At 41.0% G+C, this 25590-nt stretch overlaps 1 protein-coding gene across 1 annotated transcript in view; it reads right to left on the bottom strand.

Annotated features, from left to right (window-relative positions):
• efhc2 (EF-hand domain (C-terminal) containing 2) overlaps nucleotides 1-24856 on the bottom strand; it is a 41452-nt gene extending 16596 nt beyond the window's left edge. The window contains exons 1-7 of the mRNA XM_078408695.1: nucleotides 24764-24856; nucleotides 23336-23524; nucleotides 21120-21270; nucleotides 18642-18865; nucleotides 11043-11294; nucleotides 3061-3168; nucleotides 2822-2960 (exon numbers count right to left, since the gene is read on the bottom strand). Coding sequence (XP_078264821.1) covers nucleotides 2822-2960; nucleotides 3061-3168; nucleotides 11043-11294; nucleotides 18642-18865; nucleotides 21120-21270; nucleotides 23336-23524; nucleotides 24764-24805 — 1105 coding nt within the window. The 5' untranslated portion in view covers nucleotides 24806-24856. The remainder of the gene's footprint in view (nucleotides 1-2821; nucleotides 2961-3060; nucleotides 3169-11042; nucleotides 11295-18641; nucleotides 18866-21119; nucleotides 21271-23335; nucleotides 23525-24763) is intronic.
• Nucleotides 24857-25590: the final 734 nt, after the last annotated feature.

The following is a 25590-nucleotide window of genomic DNA, read 5'->3' on the forward strand; positions in this document are numbered from 1 at the left end:
TCCGCTGAACAATCCGCAAATTGAAAATGTCATTTTATATTCTTTTTCTTGTGCATTGCAACTTTGATATAACTTTGATATATTTTGATACATTGCAGTTTCAGAATATCAAGGCTCTAAGACAGAACTTATGTAAATTTTAGTTTCATCTATAAAACAGTAGCAGTCTTAACACCTAGCATTAAGACAACTTTGTTGTATTGAGATTGCAGTGTTTTTGCAGATTCCTTCTAAGATCAACAGCGCCACCAACTGACCACTTACGCTGGAAAATATAAAACAAGTAAAGGAGTCAAAATAAACAGGGAAAAGGGCACTTTCCTTTGGATTGCCCTGAAGTGCCACATATTTAAGTCCAGTTAATCAATATGCTTGTGAGATGCCAAGAAGAGAAATGAGAGGCATCCAAATAGAGATCTTAACAGAGATAGGCACAAAGTGCTGGAGTAACTCAGCAGGTCAGGCAGCTTCTATGGAGAAAAAAGACAGGTGACGTTTCGGGTCGGGACCCGTCTTCAGACTAAAGAAGGGTCCCAATCCAAAATGTCACCCATCCTTTTTCTCCAGAGATGCTACCTGAGCGCCTGAGTTAGTCCAGCACTTTGTATCTATCTTCGGTATGTACCAATATCTGCAGTTCCTTTCTATACAGATCTTAAACGGCAGGTTGATGTAAAATGTACAATGGTTAGAACACATATCTGAAGTGCACTTTGATTATCTTGCATCTTCTATTTATGGACACATGTCCATGAAATGTAATGTTTCTTTTGAGGGCTGCCTATTGATTTCAGGGCAGGTCAAAGCTAGGAGGGGCAATGCTATTCCCATACACTGCACTGAATGTCACCTACAATTCCCTCCACGTGGCTAAGAGGTATATGTCTTCAGCATAAACATTAGTGCTGTTTCCCAGAATGTCAAGAATGAATAGTGAGATTTAGTGGTGTTTCAGTGGTGTTTTTTCTTTTTTTAAAAGCTGGACAATTTCTTTAAACCCAGCTTTCTGACCCGAAAAGCAAAGAAGCACTGGAAATGGGTAAGTGCGTGCAAACGTTCTGATGCAGACCACAATTTCATGTTACCTGTTCATTTACATGATTGCCTTACACAGCCAGAACCAATTACACTGCAATGTAACATTGCCTCAGATGAACATCCATTTTGTGAGAGGCTAATACCATTTAAAATTAATCTGCACACCAAAATGCTAGCTATACCTTGTAAAGTAGAGGTATATTGGGTTGCAGCAGGTTCAGCCAATCTGCACTGATCCAGAAAACAATTGCTTCAATTTAGCACACTTGCAAATACCTGTACCAAAAGGTGATGATTAAATAACATGCTCCATTTTGCTGCAGAACTGCAGGAGTGAAGTCTGCTGCTTGTTTTGGAATGCAAATAGATACAAAGGAGGCAATGAAGCAGAGAAAAATCTCATTGACTACTACCTCAACATTCCTCTGCACAAGGTGTTATGTGAAAGGTATATTCTCTGCACCGATATATATAGGTTAGAGCTGAGCAATGAATAGACATGTTCATGAATCCACAATTTCATCATCCTCATCTAGGGAAAAAGATAAAGCAGCACCAATCACTCCACACCATTCTGCTTTAGTTAAACATTTTGCTCAAGATGGCCGCGCCGTTGTGTTTGGCTGCCTGCCACTGTATGTTTCTTTTTTTTTTCCTAATCAGATGTGCAGCACTTTGGTCAACGTGGGTTGTTTTTAAATGTGCTATACAAATAAAATTGACTTGACTTGACTTGACTTGACCTGGACTTACTGAAGTCTGACTCCAACTAGGACCACTCTCCTCAAATTTGATTGCACACAGAAATGTGTCTCCACCTTGCATCTACTTCACAATGGCTTTCAATCAATGCTCCTCTAGTAAGTCTACAACACAGCTAGTCTCTGTGAAAACAGAGTTCAAACAAGGCTGTATGGCTATCATAATTCTTCTTTTAAATCTGCACTTTTACTGCTAACAAACTTTGTCATTGTGGAACTAATCTTCAAAACTATTCAACCTACAGCAAAAACATAGCAGGATCAAGGTCATCCAAATCTCAGTCTATCCATGCCTTCTAGAGATGCTGTCTGACCCGCTGAGTTACTCCAAGCACTTTGTGTCTTTTTTTGTCAACCAGCGTCTGCAGTTCCGATCTTCATCCAACGTTGCCTTTGTAAAAGCCATCAAAAGCATTGGAAGGTTGAGGAAGATGATGTTAGTACACTCTCCCTTGTCCACATCCTCAACGCTGAGGCCTTAATTACACTGTCAGCTCATAATTTGGATACCTGACAAGAAGCTCCCAAAACAGACCCTATTCCAAGCTTTGTTACAGAAAGGGATAATCAGGGGCGGGGGTGAGGTGAGGCATTAAAGCAGATATGTTAGTGGCATTTAAAAGACTTTGGATGGGCACATGGATATGCAGGGGATGGAGAGTTATGGGATATGTGCTGGCAGATAAGTGAGGGTCTTGGCATCATGTTCAGCACAGACATTGTGGCTGAAGGGTCTGTTCTTGTGCTGTACTGTTCTATGTTCTGATATCAGGGTTGGCTATTTCATGCAGCGATCTTTGATAATCAAGGTGAGTGAAGTCACTAAGAATAATTTCATATCTAAACATATCAGTTGTAAAATAACTAATAGTTGTTCAAACGTTCACTAAATTACCCAACTATGACAGTTGAATGGGAAAATAATTACATTACGGTGGCTGCCTACTGACTCCCCAATAGAATCAGAGCAAGATAGCTGCTCGAAAAGATAAATGCAAATAAATGTGAAATCAAAAACTCACCAACACCATACTTATTCCGGTAATATTCTTTGGTGAATTCATCACAGTCACAGATAACTATTTTTCGTCCCCAAACATTTATCACTGACCCAATCATTATGTCACAGTCCTTATAGAACTCTTGATATACATGTCCAGTCTAGAAAATACATTTATAATTGTATAAGAATATGTGAATAATTCATGCACTTTTTAAAAGACATTGTAGTTGGTGAGTCTTTAAATATTGACTTTGGTACCTTGAGTCTATCCAGAATGAAGCGGCTTCCACGTCCCGTTAGTCCAAAAGTATTCAGTAGCGTTTGGTCTGTAATTTCACCAGGATGATATAATCGATCAGGAATATTCTTTCCAACAAAAATAGAATGGGAAAACAAATAAAATGTTTTTTTCTGATCTTTTGAGTCCACAAATGCAATTCTCACAAGAGAACAGGTCAAACTAAATAGTTATGAGCCAAGAATATTAATAACCTAATAGTAAGAGAAATACTGGTTAATTAAAGATAGGTAAAGGTAATAGCTTAATTATTAATTAGCAAATACGAAATTTGACAAGTAAGCAGAGGTAGCTCTACCATAAGGTGATAGTTGTGTCCCTAAAGGGCCTTTCCCAGTTAAGTGATTTTTAAGGCGACTGCCGGCGACTAGGCTGTTGCCGCCCGTTGGCCGGGGTGTCGCGGGCATGATCGTAAGTAGTCTCCAATGAGTCGTAGCAGATCTCGGGTCGTCACGGAAAATTGATTCTGCTCGAAATCTTTCATCGACAGCTGGCTTGACGCCAATGATTGTACCTTGTCGTGGGTACTGTCGCAGGTTGTCGCCAGCTGTGGTAGGCAGGGCCGTTTTTACAGCATTATGGGCCCCCGGGCAAAGCAGTGTACTGGGGCCCCTACCGTTACTCTCTCCCACCCCCCTTTCCCTACCAGCCCCCCCAGTCGTGCCGGCGAAAAGCACTTACCGAAAAGCACTTAGCGATGGACTTAGGGTGCTACATTGTTGCGAAAAGCACTTACAGATCGCTGTGAGAAGCACTTAGGGATAGAAAATGTTGCGAAAAAATCACTTATTGAACCTACATTTTTAAAGTAGTATTTATTTATTGCAAGTCACTTAACATACACAGATCAGCATGGGGCCCCTATGCTCGTGGGCACCGGGCAAGTGCCCATCGGGCCCATGCGTTAAGACGGCCCTGGTGGTAGGTTGTTGCCGGTACTGAGGACGGATGAATTTCATTGGCGACTACCAACGTCAACCGGCGACAGGTACCGGGATCAGGAGAAGACAAGTTGCGACAGGAACTGTCAATGGGGAATGTGGGGTGGAGACCGCGATGCTGTTAAAGGGGGGTGGACACCTGACCATACAGACAGCAAGGTCCAGCCACACCACTTTTTAGGTATATTTTGTAATTGTTTGAAGTTTAAAAAAAAAAAGATTTTTGCATGTAGTTATCCACCTTTCATTGGAATATAGTTTGTTTGAATAAAGTAGATTTTGGACATTAAAAAAAAATTGGAGTCTGACGTTATTGCATTTCTAAGTACTTTCTCATGGCATCTCTTTCAAATATTCTAGTTTCATTTATTTTGACCAATGAAATAAACACTGACACAGGCATTGCACTGCATTTAAAAGAGAACTCTTTTCATTTATTTAGATCAATGAATCAAACACAAAGACAAGCAATTCACTGCATTGAAAGGCAAACATTTTTCATTTATTTCGATCATTGAAACAAAACCAACATAACCAATGCACTGCATCGAAAAATAAACTCCTTTAGGAGAGTGTGGGGGGCACTGAAAAGGGGCTTGGGTTGTGGTCTTTTGGGGGCTCTCTTCCTGGAGTGATGGACCTCTGCTTGTGGAGTGGGCTGTTTGCTGCTGGTCTTGAGGTAATGTCATGCTGCATTGGTACACTGCCTAGTTCGGAGTTGTAGTAAGTGCAGGTTGACGTCGGTTGTCATAGCTTGTTGTAGTCCCTGTCATAGTGAACGTCCTAGGTTGCGAAGACTGGGTCGCCGGTTGTCGGCACCTTCCCATTGCCTAGGTGGTAGGTTGTCGTAGCTTGTTGTGGGCATTGTCGTGGTCATTGTCGTAGACGTTGTCACTGGGTAAAAAAAATTACGTTTTTCGGCGATCTGCTACGACTTTGACAGTCGCTGGCAGTTGCCTTAAAAATCACGTAACTGGGACAGGCCCTTATGAAACCTAAAAAATAGTGTTATAAAGAAGTCAATGTCAGTGGCACAAAGGGGATTAAGGGCTAGAATGTTTCAGATTTGCAATAACAAAGTAATTTTTCCCACAGGATTTTCAGAAGTAAAGGTCTTTACAAAAGCAATAAGCTTATTTTTGTTACTGCAAGCTAAGAAAATGAAAGGCTGTGACTTACATTGTTTAATAGTATCGATGCACAAGTATCAATAGAAGCAATTTTTTGCGGCAATTACAATGGCCACCCCCAGTTAAAATAGCAAATATGTTTTTCAGAAACAATTACGTCTGATTACTGTGGGAGGTTAGGTAGAAAAAGGACCTCCAACACCTATTTCTTCATGATGTTGTGTTCCAGACATTTGTTCCCCCACCTTAATTCACAGGTTTCTGCCTGTCTTCATGGAAAATAGAGACGAAACACAGACCAACTATGTCACTAACTCCTCAAGTTCTCCATTACAACCATCTTCCAAGATCTCCATTACCTCTAAAATAAAAAGGCTCTTTCATTTAACACAGAAGAATCTATCAGTATAACTGGAACCTAGCCCCAAGTAGGGTTTCCTCATCAAAGTCTCTCTGCCCAGCTCACAATCAATTGAAGAAAGGTCCTAAATCTGTCATGTAATTCCTGTTTCTTCCCTGGAGATGCTATCTAATCTATAGTTTCACCATCATTTATTACATATTACTTTACACATGTACTAATTCAGTCTGTCTCCTTTCTTTTATATCTTTTCCATATTTAAATACCTAAATTCTTTCCAAGATTTCCACTTCCCTCATAAAGACCTTCTTACTGACTGTCCTTCCAAACTCCTAGACGTTAATCCATTGTGATATTTTTCTTAAAGAAACAAGGATGGAAATTATGACGGGTCTAGTAATATTTTTTCATCTGTCCCTGACTTCAGGAGTGGTGCCAAGAAGCAGGTGAAGTGGTAACATTGTATCTTTGTTTAAAATATGATGAAAGGTCTGAGTTCTTCAGTCTGAAGAAGAGTCTCGACCCGAAACGTCACCCATTCCTTCTCTCCTGAGATGCTGCCTGACCTGCTGAGTTACTCCAGCATTTTGTGAATAAATACCTTCGATTGATACAAAGGAAGGATACCAGACTAATTCTACAAACAGCCACATGTAGATTCTTTACTGCTGTCTGATTCTTCATTCCCTACGAATACTTTTATCCAGAGGAATGAAGGCAACAAGCTAAGCAACCGATTGCACACTAGTGTTAGGTAGTTACTCCTTGTATTACAAAGAAAGGGGAGGTATTGGGGGCATTGGTTGCATCATTTCATCTGTGTACTGATGGAGTTAGCCACTACTTCAACAAACGTCAATCAATTCTAATTTGTAGGGCGGCATGGTGGCACAGCGGTAGAGTTGCTGCCTTACAGCACCAGAGGCCCGGGTTTGATCCTGACTATGGGTGCTCCCTGTACAGAGTTTGGACGATCTCAGTGCGTACGTTTTCTTCAGCTGCTCCGGTTTCCTCCACACTCTAAAGATGTGCAAGTTTGTAGGGTTATTGGCTTCTGTAAATTGTCCCTCGTGTGGAGGATAGAACTAATGTACAGGTGATCGTTGGTCGGCCTGGACTTGGTGGGCTGAAGGGCCTGTTTCCCACACTGTATCTCTAAACTAAACTAAATTCTCTGTGCAAAGTTGTTGATCAATTCATCCATATTCCTTGACAATGAATGCAAACTTTCTAAAATAATTGATGGACATCAGTTATTTTACTGACTAACATCCAGACTTCAGCTCCAGATTTACCTGTTCAAAATTCTCATTAGAGTCCTGTAGAGCAGAACATATGCGTTTTCACTTTCTTGGCTTTAGGCTGTTAGGGATTCATCATATGTACTTGTTATAATTTATTACCCGTCCCTATATATCCTTGATTAGAAGTTGGAGAACCCCATTCTTAAACTACCATTGTATTTTTTACACAGCTGAATGGTTTACCATTAAAAAAACCCAGTTAGAAGTCAACCATCTTGTAATGAGTCTGGAAAAAGCCCAAATATTAGCCCAAGTGAGGACAATACAAAAGGAAATCAAGTTTGTGAAGCTAATTGTTTTATGTCACAGTTATCATTGAGCAGATCTTTTTTTTAAATTCCAGACTATTTAATTAATTTGAGTATAAATACTATAAAATGGCTCAGCAGGCTGCCAGGCGTTGCGCCAATGAGTACTGGACACAGCTTAGTGAGGACATCCAGACAGCCGCCATAACAGGGAACATCAGGGGAATGTACGATGGCATTAAGAAGGCACCAGGACCAGTCCAGAGCAAGACAGCCCCCCTCAAATCCTCCACTGGGGAAGTAATCAGACAAATGTCAGCAGACGGAGAGATGGGTGGAACACTACTCTGACCTCCACTCGAGAGAGAACACTGTGTCCCCCTCAGCCCTTGACGCCATCGAGTGCCTGCCGATCATGGATGAGTTAGATGGAGAGCCGACGGTAGAAGAGCTCAGCAAGGCCATTGACAGCCTAGCCTCAGGTAAGGCCCCAGGGAGCAACGGGATCCCCCCTGACCTGATCAAGCATTGCAAGACTACCTTACTGCTTCCTTTGCATGAAGTCCTCTGCCAGTGCTAGCAAGGAGCTGTACCGCAGGACATGAGGGATGCCACGATCATTACCCTCTACAAGAACAAGGGTGAGAGAAGCGACTGCAACAACTACAGAGGCATCTCCCTCCTGAACATCGTCGGCAAAGTCTTTGCTCGGGTCATCTTGATCCTGCAGAAGCTGGCAGAACATGTCTACCCAGATTCACAGTGCGGTTTCCGAGCTGGAAGGTCAACAGTAGACAAGGTCTTTTCCCTTCGCCAGCTCCAAGAGACGTGCAGAGAACAGCGGATGCCCCTGTATATTGCTTTCATTGACCTCACCAAGGCGTTCGACTTCGTCAGCAGAGATGGCCTATTGAAGGCTCTCCCAAAGATCGGCTGCCCACCAAAACTGCAGAGCATGATAGAATCCTTCCACCTCAACACGAAGGGGACAATGCAGTTCAATGGCAGTTTCTCGGAGCTCTTCGACATCCGCAGTGGTGTCAAACAAGGCTGCGTCCTCGCTCCCACAGTCTTTGGGATTTTCTTCACTCTGCTCCTGAAACATGCCTTCAGCACCACAACAGAGGGGATCTACCTGCGTTCTAGATCAGATGGCAGGCTCCTCAACCTCACCCGCCTCAGAGCCAAGACAAAAGTACGTGAAGCTCTCATCAGAGACATGTTGTTCGCCGATGACGCAGCAGTTGTGTCCCACACCCAGCAGGAACTACAGTCACTGATGGACCACTTCTATCGGGCTTGCAAGGACTTCTGGCTGACCATCAGCCTGAAGAAGACGAACGTCCTGGGACAGGATACAGAGGCACAGCCTGTCATCACCATCAACGACTACGAACTCGATGCCGTCCATCAGTTCATGTACCTCGGCTCCACCATCACCAACAACCTCTGCTTGGACACAGAGATTGACAAGGGGATCGGGAAGGCAGCTACAACCCTCGCTCGTTTCACAACTCGAGGTGTGGACCAACCCAAAGCTGACAGTGAAGACAAAGATAGCAGTCTACAACGCCTGTGTCAACAGCACATTGCTGTACGGCAGTGAGACATGGACTACATAAGCCAGACTGGAGAGAATACTCAACACCTTCCACCTCAGATGCATCCGCCGTATCCTGGGTATATTCTGGCAAGACAGCGTATCCAACACTGAGATTCTGTTTCGCGCTGGGCTTCCGAGTATGTACACTCTACTCAGGCAGCGCATACTGCGGTGGCTGGGCCATGTCCACCGCATGGAGAATAGCCGTATTCCAAAAGACATCCTCTATGGAGAGCTGACATCTGGGAGGAGAACCATCGGCCGCCCCCAGCTACATTACAAGGATATCTGCAAGAGAGATTTGAAGGCGCTCGACATCGATGTGGAGTCTTGCAGCTGACCGGACGAGGTGGAGAGGTACCCTGAACTAACATCTCAAAATGGGGGAAGAGAAACTGATGAACGCAGCAGCAGACAAGTTGGCACGCAGAAAGGAGCGCAGCAACTTCAACAGACCAGAGACCACACACAAATGTGACGTTTGCGACAGAGACTGTCACTCCCACATTGGTCTCTTCAGCCACAAGCGACGCTGCTCTAGCCGAAGTGTGGAGCAAGCAGCCAACTAGGATGCATCACCCATGGTCAGCCATGACCGAGGGGGGCCTAAGAAGATAAGACTATAAAATGTATAGGAATACCAAAGCAGTCCAGGATACTCAGAAGACAGGAACTTAGGAAATGCACAAGTTAGCATTTGTATGAAAAAAAGGGCATTAACTCTGTTTCTCTTTCCACAGATGTGAAATATTTATGTGTAGGAAAGTACTGCAGATGCTGGTTTAAATCGAAAGTAGACACAAAATGCTGGAGTAACTCAGTGGGACAGTCAGCATCTCTGGAGAGAAGGAATGGGTGACATTTCAGGTCACGACTGCTGCCTGTCCCGCTGAGTTACTCCAGCATTTTGTGTCTACCTGTGAAATATTTATGTTGTGATGGCTTTGAATTTTTAGCCGGGTAATTGAGATTTTGTCAGCAATACAGCAAAGACAACAAAGGGAAATATACTGTAGATATACCACTGTGCCCATTAGAAATGCAATGAGCTTAGTTGGTCGTGGAGAGCCCTTCCAGAAAGGGGTTGTCCATATGCCCATCTTTCTTCTTTCTCTTCTTGCCTTGCAGCTACTTGATAGTATTTGAACTCATGACTCTGCATGATTATTGCACTGAATTTCACAAGACAAGTGCAGTGATTTAACCACTGCACCACCATTCTACCTTCTAAGTCCTTTTGAGGGACATTATTTAGAGTAAGTAATGGGCATCTAGCGAATTGAGCTATTGATGAATGTGGATATGGCATTTGATTTTGACCACACTTGAAAGGTCATCTAATGTTTCAGCAGTGCATCTAGGCCAACAATGCTTGTTCTTGGATTTCATCTCCACCAATTTCCTCATGCAGCCTTTGCAGAATGTACCTTGAGATGTTTCAGTAGATAGAGGGCAATTCTTCTTTCCCCATCTCAACGATAGGGAGAGGAGAAGAATTGGTAAAGCATGGCACCTGTTTCACTCCTATGCCATGCCATGCCTGCTAAAGAAAGTCACAATCACCGATGTATTCACCAGTCACCAATGTATTCACTCTCAACAGTTTACAAGCCCCACACTACGTCTGTCTTTTCAGAGTTGCAAGCTGGCTACTGGTGCAGCAGGCCAGCTTCAACAGCTGGCTAGTCTAGATGTTGGACATGCTGTTGAGAAATTAATGAGGGCCTGCAGGCAAGAAAGTGAAAACACATAAAAGTTCTGCTCTGCAGAACTCTGATGAGATTTTAAATGGGTAATCTAAAGCTGAAGTCTCAGAGTTGGCTTGTAAAATGGTTGGTTGTCCATCAATTCTGCCAAAATGTCTGCATTCAATGTCAAAGAATATGGCCGAATTCATCAGCAACCTTGCAGGAGGTTGGCTTAAAGTTTGTTGAAGTAGTGGCTAAATCCATCAGTACACAGATGGGAACATTCTGTCCTGGCACAGGCATAAATAGGTTTATAAGCAGCTTGATCCATTTTCCAGCACTGTCCAATTTATTTGCCTACTCTGATTACGTTGAGTACAGGTAGACACAAAATGCTGGAGTACCTCAGCGGGTCAGACAGCATCTCTGGAGAGAAGGAATGGGTGACGATTCGGCCCGAAACATCACCGATTACTTCTCTCCAGAGATGCTGCCTGACCCATTGAGTTACTCCAGCATTTTGTGTCTACCTTCGATTTAAACCAGCATCTGCAGATTTTCTTCCGACACACGTTGAGTACAGACTGGATATTGATGTAATCATGCAGAATGCATAAGAAATTGACACGAGTTTAGAGACAATACGTAACTTGTTTTATGTTGATACCTTTGGTAGCTTGCTTCGGTGGAGAAACATGCCAACAGCATCTCTGCCAGAATTGGGGGGCAGAACCTCTTTAATTTCAATCGTGTCATCTGCCAGGAAATAATGCAGAACGAGTTCCCTGACCTCTCCAAATTGATTGTCTCTGTCATCCCAATAGCAGTAAAATCGCAACACATGTGTGTCGTGGTCCAGGAACTGCTTAAGTGTATCAACTTTCTCATATGGACGGAGAGGATGCATGTTTTTCTCCATCTGCAAGAAACACAGAAGGAACATGGTGAATTAGAAAAAACACAAGAAAGGTCCTCTGGAACTCCTTAATAAAGATTCTTCAGAATTAACTTTCTTACATGTGTCAAAGATGCATTCAATCTATGCTATCCTTCTATATTTTACTTTTTTTTTTAAATTGTGCACTGAGATTAAATAGTGTTTTGCTACAGTGGTCCACCAGCCTTATTCGTCTATTTGCTGTTAATTTACTCATGTTTAAGTCTTTCCTCTCCTAAATTAACAGCATTGCTGTGACATTTTTGTACGGTATTAAATATTTCCTGCCATTTTGCTATAAAATAATTATTTATGCATGAGCTTTGATGTGAAGTATTAACAGGGTATTTAAATGCGAGGGATGTTATAACTGTGCACACTCCATCTACATGCAGGAATCACAACTAGGAACAGAACTTTGGCCATTTCAATACTATTCACCAGACCCAAAGACTAATTATCTCGCTGCTTGAGCATTCCAACTAAGTTCATTCACTTTAAACAAAATCTGTGTGAAATCTCGCATCTGCCTAAACCGCATGATTTAGTAACTCAAAGTACAAAGCCTTCAATATATTTTTATTTCTGCAAAATCAATTCAACTAAATAATCCAGCATAAACTTGGCTTCTGTTCAGGGCCAATAGTGTGAGAGGGCGGGGTGAATAACGAAGTTAATGTGTTGTATTTGAATGCACGAAGAATAAAAAATAAAGTGGATGAGGTTGAGGCTCAGTTAGATATTGGCAAGTATGATGTTGTGGGAATTACAGAGACATGGCTGCAAGAGGACCAGGGCTGGGAGCTGAATATTCAGGGGTGTACGACCTATCGAAAAGACAGACAGGTGGGCAGAGGGGGTGGGGTCGCTCTGTTGGTAAGGAATGATATTCAGTCCCTTGCAAGGGGTGACATAGAATTAGGAGATATAGAATCAGTATGGACAGAACTGAGGAATCGTAAGGGTAAAAAGACCCTAATGGGAGTTATCTACAGGCCCCCAAACAGTAGCCTGGATAAAGGGTGCAAGTTGAATCAAGAGTTAAAATTGGCATGTCGCAAAGGTAATGCTCCAGTGGTTATGGGAGATTTCAACATGCAGGTAGACTGAGAAAATCAGTTTGGTAATGGATCCAAAGAAAGGGAGTTTGTGGAGTGCCTCCGAGATGGATTCTTAGAACAGCTTGTACTGGAGCCTACCAGGGAAAAGGCAATTCTGGATTTAGTGTTGTGTAATGAACCGGATTTGATCAGAGAACTCAAGGTAAAAGAGCCATTAGGAGATAGTGATCATAATATGATAAGTTTTAATCTACAATTTGAGATGGAGAAGGGAAAATCGGAAGTGTCAGTATTGCAGTTGAGCAAGGGGGACTATGGAGGCATGAGGGAGGAGCTGGCCAGAGTTGACTGGAAAGGGACCCTAGCAGGGAAGATGGTGGAACAACAGTGGCAGGTATTTCTGGGAATAATACAGAAGGTGCAAGATCAGTTCATTCCAAAGAGGAAGAAAGATTCTAAGGAGAGTAAGAGGCAACCGTGGCTGACAAGGGAAGTCAAGGACAGTATAAAAATAAAAGAGGAGAAGTATAACATAGCAAAGATGAGCAGGAAGCCAGAGGATTGGGACTCTTTTAAAGAGCAACAGAAGATAACTAAAAAGGCAATACAGGGAGAAAAGATGAGGTAGAAAGGTAAGCTAGCCAAGAATATAAAGAAGGATAGTAAAAGCTTCTTTAGGTATGTGAAGAGGAAAGAAATAGGTAAGACAAATGTGGGTCACTTGAAGACAGAAGCAGGTGAATTTATTATGGGGAACAAGGAAATGGCAAGCGAGTTGAACAGGTACTTTGGATCTGTCTTCACTAAGGAAGACACAAACAATCTCCCAGATGTACTAGTGGACAGAGGTCCTAGGGTGACAGAGGAACTGAAGGAAATTCACATTAGGCAGGAAATGTTGGGTAGACTAATGGGACTGAAGGATGATAAATCCCCAGGGCTTGATGGTCTGCATCCCAGGGTACTTAAGGAAGTGGCTCTAGAAATCGTAGAACCATTGGTGATCATTTTCCAATGTTGTATAGATTCAGGATCAGTTCCCGTGGATTGGAGGGTAGCTAATGTTATCCCACTTTTTAAGAAAGGAGGGAGAGAGAAAACGGGAAATTATAGACCAGTTAGCCTGACATCAGTGGTGAGGAAGATGCTGGAGTCAATTATAAAAAAAGAAATTGCGGAACATTTGAATAGCAGTAACAGGATCGTTCCGAGTCAGCATGGATTTATGAAGGGGAAATCATGCTTGACTAATCTTCTGGAATTGTTTGAGGATGTAACTAGGAAAATGGACAAGGGAGAGCCAGTGGATGTAGTGTACCTGGACTTTCAGAAAGCCTTTGATAAGGTCCCACATAGGAGATTAGTGGGCAAAATTAGAGCACATGGTATTGGGAGTAGGGTACTGACATGGATAGAAAATTGGTTGGCAGACAGAAAACAAAGAGTAGGGATTAACGGGTCCCTTTCAGAATGGCAGGCAGTGACTAGTGGGGTACCGCAAGGCTCGGTGCTGGGACCGCAGCTATTTACAATATACATTAATGACTTAGATGAAGGGATTAAAAGTAACATTAGCAAATTTGCAGATGACACAAAGCTGGGTGGCAGTGTGAACTGTGAGGAGGATGCTATGAGGATGCAGGGTGACTTGGACAGGTTGTGTGAGTGTGCAGATGCATGGCAGATGCAGTTTAATGTGGATAAATGTGAGGTTATCCACTTTGGTGGTAAGAACAGGAAGGCAGATTATTATCTGAATGGTGTCAAGTTAGGAAAAGGGGAAGTACAAAGAGATCTGGGTGTCCTTGTTCATCAGTCACTGAAAGTAAGCATGCAGGTACAGCAGGCAGTGAAGAAAGCTAATGGCATGTTGGTCTTCCTGACAAGAGGAGTTGAGTATAGGAGCAAGGAGGTCCTTGTACAGTTCTACAGGGCCCTAGTGAGACCACACCTGGAGTACTGAGTGCAGTTTTGATCTCCAAATTTGAGGAAGGACGTTCTTGCTGTTGTGGGAGTGCAGCATAGGTTCACTAGGTTGATTCCTGGAATGGCGGGACTGTCGTATGTTGAAAGACTGGAGCGACTGGGCTTGTATACACTGGAATTTAGAAGGATGAGAGGGGATCTTATTGAAACATATAAGATTATTAGGGGATTGGACACGTTAGAGGCAGGAAACATGTTCCCAATGTTGGGGGAGTCCAGAACCAGGGGCCACAGTTTAAGAGTAAGGGGTAGGCCATTTAAAACGGAGATGAGGAAAAACCTTTTCACTCAGAGAGTTGTAAATCTGTGGAATTCTCTGCCTCAGAAGGCAGTGGAGGCTAATTCTCTGGATACTTTCAAGAGAGAGTTAGATAGAGCTCTTAATGATAGCGGAGTCAGGGGGTATGGGGAGAAGGCAGGAACGGGGTACTGATTGTGGATGATTAGTCATGATCGCATTGAATGGTAGTGCTGGCTCGAAGGGCCGAATGGGCTACTTCTGCACCTATTGTCTATTGTCTATTGTCTGTTCATTGCACTTATCAACAGTTTAACCATGCACATGCTGCAAATGTATAGAACACATACAAATCAGCTGAATATGTCTCAAACTAGCATACGCACACACTGGATGCTTGAATGTTCTGGACCATTCAATTGTAGCATAAAGGGGAAAGCTCGCTGAGAAAAATAACATATTGTCAATGGCCTTTCCCCAATTTGCTGTAGATTTAGTTTCTTGTTGCAATTTTAACAAAGCTCCTCAACACGATGAGTAAATCACCCCCATTTCTCATCAACGTGTAAAAGTGAACAACCCAGTAAACTCAAGACCAGCTACTGCAAACAAAATGGAAACAATTTCATGTTGGAAATTTGAAATAAAAAAGGAAAATGCTGACAAATACTCAGCTGGCCAGGCAGCATTTGCGAAGAGAGGGTTACCTTGATCAATATCCTGCCCACGGTTAGTGTTTCAGAGTTAATGCTCAAAGATCTTTTTATCAAAACCTTCAATGATTTCTCCATCCAGAGGTGGAGCCAGAATCCCTCCGATATTTTCTTATTTTATTTCAGCAACAGGAAAATTTGCAAAACTTGATTTATAACGTCAGATGATACAGATTTGCATTTAAAACAAATTAATGGATTTTATGTCAATTCTATCTTACTTGCTTAGGAAAGGAAACAACTTCCTTTATTTCCAAAAGGAAATAACATTTTAGTGGATTAATAAAAAAACATTCAATTTTCTTCACTATTTATGTCAAAGAAAACAGAGAGATCTGTCAATGTGAGATTGTAATCCAGTACCTTCAATTTAAACTCTGAAGAACTAATTTAGGTTTGGTATACATTCACACAAAGAATTATATGAATAAAATATTTCAGTATTGAAAAACAGAATCATAATTTTCCCAATAATTATGGAAGTGTTCAGTGAAACAATCGCCCAGCCTACACTAGGTCTTCAGATATCCAATTTCCAAACATTTTAACTCCTCTTCCCATTCCCATACTGACCTGAGCAATGGGCCTCATGCAAATTGGAGGAATAGCACCTCATATTTTGCATTGGCAACTTACAACCCAGCGGCATGAACATTGATTTTTCTCATTTCAAGTAACCCCTGCATTCCCTCCTCCACTCCTGCCTCACCATAGTCATCCTACTAGTTCAATTTTTCACATCCTTGTATCCCTCCGTTATCACCTCTTCGCCAGCCAACAATGGGCCATTATGAGCTCCACCCTTCCTTGCATGCATTCCTTTCCTTATCCCGAGCCAAACGTCCCCTCCTTTTCTCCGGAGATGCTGCCTGACCTGCTGAGTTACTTCAGCACTTTTTGTCTATCTTCAGTATAAACCAGTATCTGTAGTTTCTTTCTCACAGAGTCATAGAGTGATACTGTGTAGAAACAGGCCCTTTGGCCCAAGTTGTCCACACCAGCCAACATGTCCCAGCTACTAGTCTCACCTGCCCGCGTTTGGTCCATATCCCTCCAAACCTGTTCTATCCATGTACATGTCTAACTGTTTCTTAAATGTTGGGATAGTCCCTGCCTCAACTACCTCCTCTGGCAGCTTGTTCCATATACCCAGCACCCTTTGTGTGAAAAAGTTACCCCTCAGATTCCTATCAAATCTTTTCCCCTTCACCTTAAATCTATGTCCTCTGGTCCTCGATTCACCTACTCTGGGCAAGAGACTCTGTGCATTTACCCAATCGATTCCTCTCATGATTTTATACACCTCAATAAGATCACCCCTCGTCCTCCTGCCCTCCAAGGAATAGAATCCCAGCCTACCCAACCTCTCCCTATAGCTCAGACCCTCTAGCCCTGGCAACATCCTTGTAAATCTTCTCTGTACCCTTTCCAGCTTGACAACATCTTTCCTATAACATGGTGCCCAGAATTGAGCACAATACTCTAAATATGGCCTCACCAACGTCTTATACAACTGCAACATGACCTCCTAACTTCTATACTCAATACTCTGACTGATGAAGGCCAATGTGCCAAATGCCTTTTGACCACTCTAACTACCTATGACTCTACCTTCAAGCCAGTCATCTGCACTCCTAGATCCCACTGCTCTACAACTCTCCCCAGAGCCCTACCATTCACAGTGTAGGTCCTGCCCATGCTAGACTTCCAAAATGCAACACCTCGCATTTATTTGTATTAAATTCCAACAACCATTCCTCAGCCCACCTGGCCAATCGATCAAGATCTTGTTGCAATTTTACACAACAATTTTCACTATCTGCAAAATCACCAACTTTTGTATAATCTGCAAACTTGGTAATCTTACCGTGTATTTTCCCATCAAAATCATTGTTATAGATGACAAACAGTAACGGGCCCAGCACCGAACCCTGAGGCACATCACTAGTCATAGGCCTCTAGTCCGAGAAGCAACCTTCCCCCATCACCTTCTGCTTCCTTCCATGAAGCCAATTTTCTATCCATTCAGCTATCTCTCCTTGGATCCCATGTGATCTAACCTTCCAGAGCAGCCTACCATGCAAAACCTTGTTGAATGCTTTGCTGAAGTCCATATATACAACATCTACAGCTCTGCCCTCATCGATCTTTTTGGTCACGTCTTCAAAAACCTCAATCAGATTTGTGAGACACAACTTCCCACTTACAAACCCATGCTTTCCCTAATCAGCCCTTGTTCATCTAAGTACCTGTACATCCTATCCCTCAGAATACTCTCTGGTAACTTTCCAACTATAGATGTTAAGCGCACTGGCCTACAGTTCCCAACATTTTCCCTGCAGCCCTTCTTGAATAGAGACAAAACATTTACCACGCTCCAGTCTTCTGGCACCTCTCCTGTATTTAAAGACGACTTGTAAATTTCAACCAGGGGTCCCGCAATTTCCTCTCTCTCTCTCTATATATATATATATATATATACTGAACTTTTTTTTGTTTATTATATTGTTTACAGAGTATTATGTTCACATATCCTGTTTTGCTGCTGCAAGTAAGAATTTTATTGTTCTGTTTCGTACATATGACAATAAAACACTCTAGAATCTCACTTCTTTTACTTCAATTAATAGGAAACAAATTGATATAATTATTAAGTACTCAAATCATGAAGGGAATGACATTGTGAAGTGGGTTGTTTCATTCAATGTCTCGGTTCAATACAAAGTATGCCAATATTATCAATGACCAGAGCGAAAGTAAAAAGAAATGCAGTAAAGACTAGCAGTCTGGAATGGAGGGACTGTAAATGATATAAGGCTTCTCTAGTGGCAATGTTTCTGTTTTGGGGTAATTTTTCACATTCATTCTGTTTTAATCAGTAACTCAAATTTCTGGGTAGTAATCTATTAAATTTGTACTGGTGAATTCCTGTAAAATGTGGGGTAAGGGGGTCACCTATAGTTGAAGCAAGAAGAGAAATGCAGGTCTGTCAATGACAAATGTCATTGTTACAGAAAATGTTGCATCACCTGTTGGCAGCAAGTGTGAGAAAATGTATCCTGTCACAGTTGATACAGCTTTTATTTTTATTTAGTAAAAGGAAAAAATATGTGAATGTCAAAAATGTAAATGTTTAACTCTTTAAATAACATCCTTGGCTTTATGATGAAATTTATATGACCTCTTTCACCACAAAACACATACACTAGCATCAAAAGTAACATACCATAGCTGTTATTGATGATTTTCATTCCAAGTTATATTGTTCAAACCAAAAAATGATTCATTGATATAGCGGCTAAGTTTTTCTTATATAAAAGGTTAGCCTTACTTTTTCACGCTTTCTAATATATGGATCTTCAGGAATGCAGCCAGGTGGGTTCAGTTTGACACCCATTTTCCAGAGAAAGTTTCTCGTAAATTGATCACAGTCCACAATCATGAATGTCTTTGAATAGAACACAATCTCTTGACAGATATTGAAATGATCCACTGTATAAAACTGATCGTCATGTGGAGGCGGAAGAGGAATACGATGACGATGAATTATCGTTCCTAAAAAAGCAATAAAAGCAGAGATTGCAGTCTGTTCTGTTCCGTTTTATTTTCCTATTTTATACCTGTAATATTTTGCCTCTATTCAGTCCTACTCAGTTTACAGTATTTTAGATTTTTTTTAAGCAATAACTAGCACCCCATAATTCTGATTGTCTGGCTCAACTTCCACCTAAACATTTACATGGCATAATTAAAAAAAAACATTGAGACACAAAGAACTGCAGATGCTTGAATCATGAGCAAATCACAAAGTGTTTTCCCTCCACAGATGCTGCCTGACCCGCTGAGTTAGAATAAAATTTTGTAAGGGTTATTTTAATTCTGGTTGGCTGGTTTGAATAGGTGGATAAGCAGATAAAATCATTGCAGAATACTTGCTGCTGCATTCTCTTTGGCTGCCATTTTTATCTCACATATCAGGCAGCATCTGTGGAGACAGAAAAAATAGTTTATTTCATCAAAGCTGGAAAACGTTAGAGAGCAGAGCAGAAAGAGGGTTCAGCTCTGTGAAGAGAGGAAAGGGAAAAGAATAACTGGAAAGGCCTATGAAAGGGCAGAAAGCAGGATAGATCAAATGAAAAAGGCATGGCAGTAGTAAGTTAATTAATTTAAAGACGACTTGTTAATTTCAAACAGGGATCCCGCAATTTCCTCTCTCTCTCTCTCTCTCTCTCTCTCTCTCTCTCTCTCTCTCTCTCTCTCTCTCTCTCTCTCTCTCTCTCTCTCTCTCTCTCTCTCTCTCTCTCTCTCTCTCTCTCTCTATATATATATATATATATATATATATACTGAACTTTTTTTTGTTTATTATATTGTTTACAGAGTATTATGTTTACATATACTGTTTTGCTGCTGCAAGTAAGAATTTTATTGTTCTGTTTCATACATATGACAATAAAACACTCTAGAATCTTACTTCTTTTACTTCAATTAATAAGAAACAAATTGATATAATTATTAAGTACTCAAATCATGAAGGGAATGACATTGTGAAGTGGGTTGTTTCATTCAATGTCTCGGTTCAATACAAAGTATGCCAATATTATCAATGACCAGAGTGAAAGTAAAAAGAAATGCAGTAAAGACTGGCAGTCTGGAATGGAGGGACTGTAAATGATATAAGGCTTCTCTAGTGGCAATGTTTCTGTTTTGGGGTAATTTTTCACATTAATTCTGTTTTAATCTGCAACTCAAATTTCTGGGTAGTAATCTATTAAATTTGTACTGGTGAATTCCTGTAAAATGTGGGGTAAGGGGGTCACCTATAGTTGAAGCAAGAAGAGAAATGTAGGTCTGTCAATGACAAATGTCATTGTTACAGAAAATGTTGCATCACCTGTTGGCAGCAAGTGTGAGAAAATGTATTCTGTCACAGTTGATACAGCTTTTATTTTTATTTAGTAAAAGGAAAAAATATGTAAATGTCAAAAATGTAAATGTTTAACTCTTAAAATAACTTTCTTATCCTTGGCTTTATGATGATATTTATATGACCTCTTTCACCACAAAACACATACACTAGCATCAAAAGTAACATACCATAGCTGTTATTGATGATTTTCATTCCAAGTTATATTGTTCAAACCAGAAAATTATTCATTGACATAGCGGCTAAGTTTTCTTTTCTTATATAAAAAGTTAGCCTTACTTTTTCACGCTTTGAAATATATGGATCTTCATGAATGCAGCCAGGTGGGTTCAGTTTGACACCCATTTTCCAGAGAAACTTTCTCGTAAATTGTTCACAGTCCACAATCACGAATGGATAAGTTTAGTTACTTATTCCATTATCATTTTCCTCTCCTCACCATGAGACTAAACACTAAACACCTCCCCAATTCAACTCTTCCTCTGAATTTTCGAATCTGTTGTCACTTAACTTTTACATATTTGCTGAAATGACATTAATTTGAAAGATTGTTTCTCTCCTCAGAGCCTAACTAACTTCTTGAATATTTTTAGCATTTTCTATTTTTTATTTCAAATTTCCAGTGGATTGTAGGTCTCTAGTAGAGATTCATGGGAAGTGAAATAATTAAAGCACATAAGGGTTTTTCTATTTTCACTCACGCAGCGCAGCTGCTTGATGTGAGAAAAATGCAAACTTACAGTGTTCAATATTTTCTGCACCAAAACAAATATTGCTGGTTTTGTTAACATAGGGCATATGTCCACAGTAGTATTTTTAAGATAATTAAAATAGTTAGTTATATAATGATGGAGTGGTGGAAATTACTGAACTTCTCAGTACCTTGATCGATTCCACTATTTTTTACTTCTGGTTCAATAACTTGTATTGTGTCATCTTCCAGGTAAAAATAAATCTTGCACTTTCTTATTCGATATTGTTCTTCTCTTCTTTCCTGTACACTTTCTTGAAAATAGGCTTTAAAGCAAAGTACCTGTTAGACAAGCACAAGGTTAATTGGTCCTGAAGCCAAAGTCTCCAAATTATTTTTTATTTCATTAGAATAGTAGAAATCTTGAACTTTCCTCATTAAGACGGTGGATACCATCAATTATTTGATTTTGAGATTTGATACAGTTAATGGTGACAGATAATATTGAGGTAAAGATTGGACATGATACAGTTAAATGGTGAAACAGGCTTGAATGGTCAATTCTTGATCCTATGTTGGTCAAAAAGATTGGCTCAAAAGAGAATTTTAAAATAGAAAGCTGATTCAAGGAGGAAATTCCAAAAAGTGAGACATGGGAAGCCACCAATGGTAAAATACCCACCAATGGTAAAATGAAGAAAGCACATAAGGGGCTAGCACAAGTACAATAAGGATTTACAAAGAGGCCATGAAGGAACTTAACCTCAAAGGTCAGAAGTTAACATACTGAAAGCTAGAGGAAATGCATATCTGGAAGAATTTATTTGATGAATGAGTGCAAATTGGTATAAGGTAGGATAAGGGAAACAAAATGCTATGTGCATAAAAGATGACAGAACTGTTTTTGGGTAATCAGATGGTAAATGTTTCAGTAGCAGATCAGCCAAAGTAAGAGCCATATTATGCCGACAAAAGCAGCTTCAATTGATTAAATGTTTGAAGGTCAGAATGTGACAGGCTTTGATTCCATAGGGTCTGCTGGGCAGAAGGGTGAGGAAGGTCAGTGATATGGAGTTGTTGATTCTGGTAGAGACTAAAGGAGAATGGATTTGTTCAGGCCAATGTAAATATGGAAGAAGTTACTGCTGAAATTATTGTTCTAAAAAAACGATGACATAAATAATCGAACAATTTAAGGACATATCAGAGACACAAGGAATTGCAGATGCTGGTTTACAAAAAAGAGACACAAAGTGCTGTAGTAACTCAGCGAGTCAGTCTGCATCTCTGGAGAACATAGATACATGAGGTTTTGGGTCGGGATCCTTCTATTTTTTTGAGGAGGGATCCCGACCCAAAATGTCATCTATCCATGCTATTTAGAGATCTACAGCATTTTGTGACATATCAGAGAATGTGAAAGCTATGAATATGTGGAAATTTATTATCTTTTTCATGGGTAATTATAGGGGTTGGCAGTAAATGTGTGTCTTGCTAGCAATAGCCTTTGTCTTATTAAAAAATCAAGAAATTAAAAGAAGTGAATAAATGTGTATCTTGCTTGCATAGCCTTCGTCTTATAAAAAAACAAGAGTGAGACAAGGGTTACGTTTTGAGCCCCAGTGTGATGATGAGTAAAGAAGCTTTTGTTCGATCCAGTCTCACAATTGGATAGGTAAGAATTGAATTAAAAATGGACAAATGTGGACAAAATAAGAATACACAGCATTTTCTGTAATGAAGTAAAAAAAACATGATGGGAAAGCACCTCAGGACTTTGTCAAGACTGTTTATAATCTAATATAAGGGTGCATTCTTGATTGAAGAGAATCAAACAGGACTCAAATATGTAGTACTTCTGTTAGTGCTGGAAATCCTCCTATATCTCAGTGAATGATTATTTTTTATTATAAATTGGGACTAGACGAATCACCCTTAACATGAAACATGTAGTGGGCGCAAAGCAAAATTTAGCCAAATCTGAGGAATCGTGGAAATTTACTGTAAGGAGAGGAGGCCATTTAGCCTACAAGCCCAAGGAGGTCAGGGTTTAAACAAATAGTTCAAGGTTTGAAGAAGAATTTGAATGTGATAAATGAAAAGGCAAGGTGGTTAGAATGAGAGAATAAAATGTAATGGTAGTCATTTAGCAGTTGAAGGTTCTGCTATTACTGCTATAACAGAGCGAAGTTTGCATGAAATTCTCTCACAGTGATAAGTACAGAGAGTAAATACCAATGAGTAAATCTGGAAAAGATAAAAAAGGGCTAGAATAGATTTTATAAAATAAAATGTTTAATGGAATTTAATCCCAATTGCAAACACATGAGCTCACAAATTTCCAGCAAGGAGCATTTTATTTTTACTTTGTTAGTTTCAAGTGAAAAGAGTATGGACTGAAGCATACCTGCTTATCAAATACAACCCAAGACGGAGCATCACTGCCTTGTCCCTTTGGGAATACACTGAACTTGGGCTTCAACTTCTGCCCAAGCAGTGGCTCCCCACCAATTCCAGGCTTTTCCTCTCCCACCATCACAGGAACATCATTTGGGAAGTCAAAATGATGCGATTTATGAAACCTTTCTTTTCCCAGCTATAAAAGGGGGAGACAATAAACAACTATTAGTATTAGAGTCCTGCACAATCGTGGTAATGGATAATTAAAGATCTATTGACAGGAGGTCCCATGAACTTTCCATCCTAAATGATGGTCAAGGGCTCTGCATTTGGTAACTCCTCAAGAGTCAAGAGTGTTTAATTTCACTCAGAGGGTGGTGAGTGTATGGAATGAGCTGCCAGAGGAGATAGTTGAGACAGATACCATAACAGCATTTAAAAGACACTTGCACAGGTACATGGTTTACAGTGATATGGGCAATGTGCAAGAGCCTCATGGTTGCTGGAAAGAAGCTAGAAACAAGGAACTGCAGTTGCTGGTTTATAAAAAAGACACAAAGTCTGGAATAACTTAGCAGGTCAGGCAGCATCTCTGGAGAACAAGGGTATGCAACGTGGCACAGTGGTAGAGTTGCTGCCGTACAGCGCCAGAGACCCAGGTTTGATCCTGACTGCAGGTGCTGTCTGTATGGAGTTTGCATATTCTCCCTGTACCTTATGATGTTTTCTCTGTGTGTTCTGATTTGCTCCCACATTCCAAAGACTTGCAAGTCTGTAGAATAATTGGCCTCTGTAAAAAAATGCCCCGAGTGTGTTGGATGTGAAACTGGGATAACATAGAACTAGTGTATGGGTGATCGTTGGTTGGTGTGGACTCAGTGGGCTGAAGGGCCCGTTTTCATGCTGAATCTCTAAAACTAAAAATGTTTCTAGTCAGGACTCTTTTTCACAAAATGCTGGAGTAACTCAGCAGGTCAGGCAGCATCTCAGGAGAGAAGGAATGGGTGACGTTTCGGGTCGAGACCCTTCTTCAGACTGAAGACTGCGCAGAGCAGGAGAGCAGCCGGAATCACAGAGGGGGAGCAGTGAGTGAGGGTCTCTTAGCACTCCCGTCGGAGAGAGGAGAACTTCAATGAGGAGATTTCACAGTGGAGCAGTCAAAATGTAGAAACAACGAGCTGCAGATTCTGGTTTACAAAAAGACTCAAAGTAACTCAGTGGGTCAAGCTTAGTTTGAAGAAGTGTCCCGACCCAAAACGTCACCTATCTACGTTCTCCAGAGATGCTGCCTGACTCGCTGAGTTGCTCCAGCACTTTGTGTTTATTATTGAACCTGATAGTCAGGGTTTGTCACAGTTTCCTGTTGTTTTAACAAATAATTTTAAAGGAGAAAGTGGATTGTAAAGTAAGCATATTGTTAGCATTTGTTACTCACATTCCTGTTGAAGGAATTCCCGGGTAAGAGTGGTAAAGTCATGTTGCCACTGAAGAAGTTGCTGTGGACTGTGTGAGTGTTGTTCAGCTCCACCATTCGTTGCCTCGGTTACGCTGACGTCCCCAGAGAGCGGGCGGCCGCGTTGCCAAGGAAACAAACAGGCCGCCGTTGCAGCGCAGACCTTTTTAAAGTAAAATCATTTTACAAAACTCTGAATTTTCAACTTTTTTTTCTCCACCTCCCATTTGCCTTCTTGTGTTTAAATATCAACTCCCGAGCGATTCCGTTGAAGAAGACGGTCTGGTTCGGCAGCCATGTTGAGACGGTCATGGTCCTGAGGCTTCTTCCCGCCTTCCCTCTTGTGAAGAGGAACAAAACTCAAGTTTATTCACTTTCCTAATATTAGAAACACCCCTCGAGGTATAGCTAGAGAAAAGACACTTTGAATAACAGGGATCAGTGATGAAAGGGAGAATCTTAAAGAAAGTGAGAAAGCCAATGATGTAATACCAGAAGGTAGGACTAGAAAATGGGCACAAATGGTACATTGTGGGAAGCACACTCTCACAGCACGTCATCGGGCAATCTTTCCAGTAAAGAGGATACCAATCAATAGTTTGAATTGAATAGGTGCATAAGAAAACAAACAAAGTGAATTTGGAGTAACTCATGGGGTCAGGCAACATCTCTGGAGAGCAAGGATAGTGACCCTTCTTCAGACCCAACCTGAAACCTATCCATGTTCTCCAGAGATATAATAATAATAATAATACATTTTATTTATATAGCGCTTTTCATATACTCAAAGACGCTTTACAGAGATTTTG

Source organism: Rhinoraja longicauda, chromosome 12 (assembly GCF_053455715.1).
Source record: "Rhinoraja longicauda isolate Sanriku21f chromosome 12, sRhiLon1.1, whole genome shotgun sequence".
In the NCBI taxonomy this organism is placed as follows: Eukaryota; Metazoa; Chordata; class Chondrichthyes; order Rajiformes; family Arhynchobatidae; genus Rhinoraja; species Rhinoraja longicauda.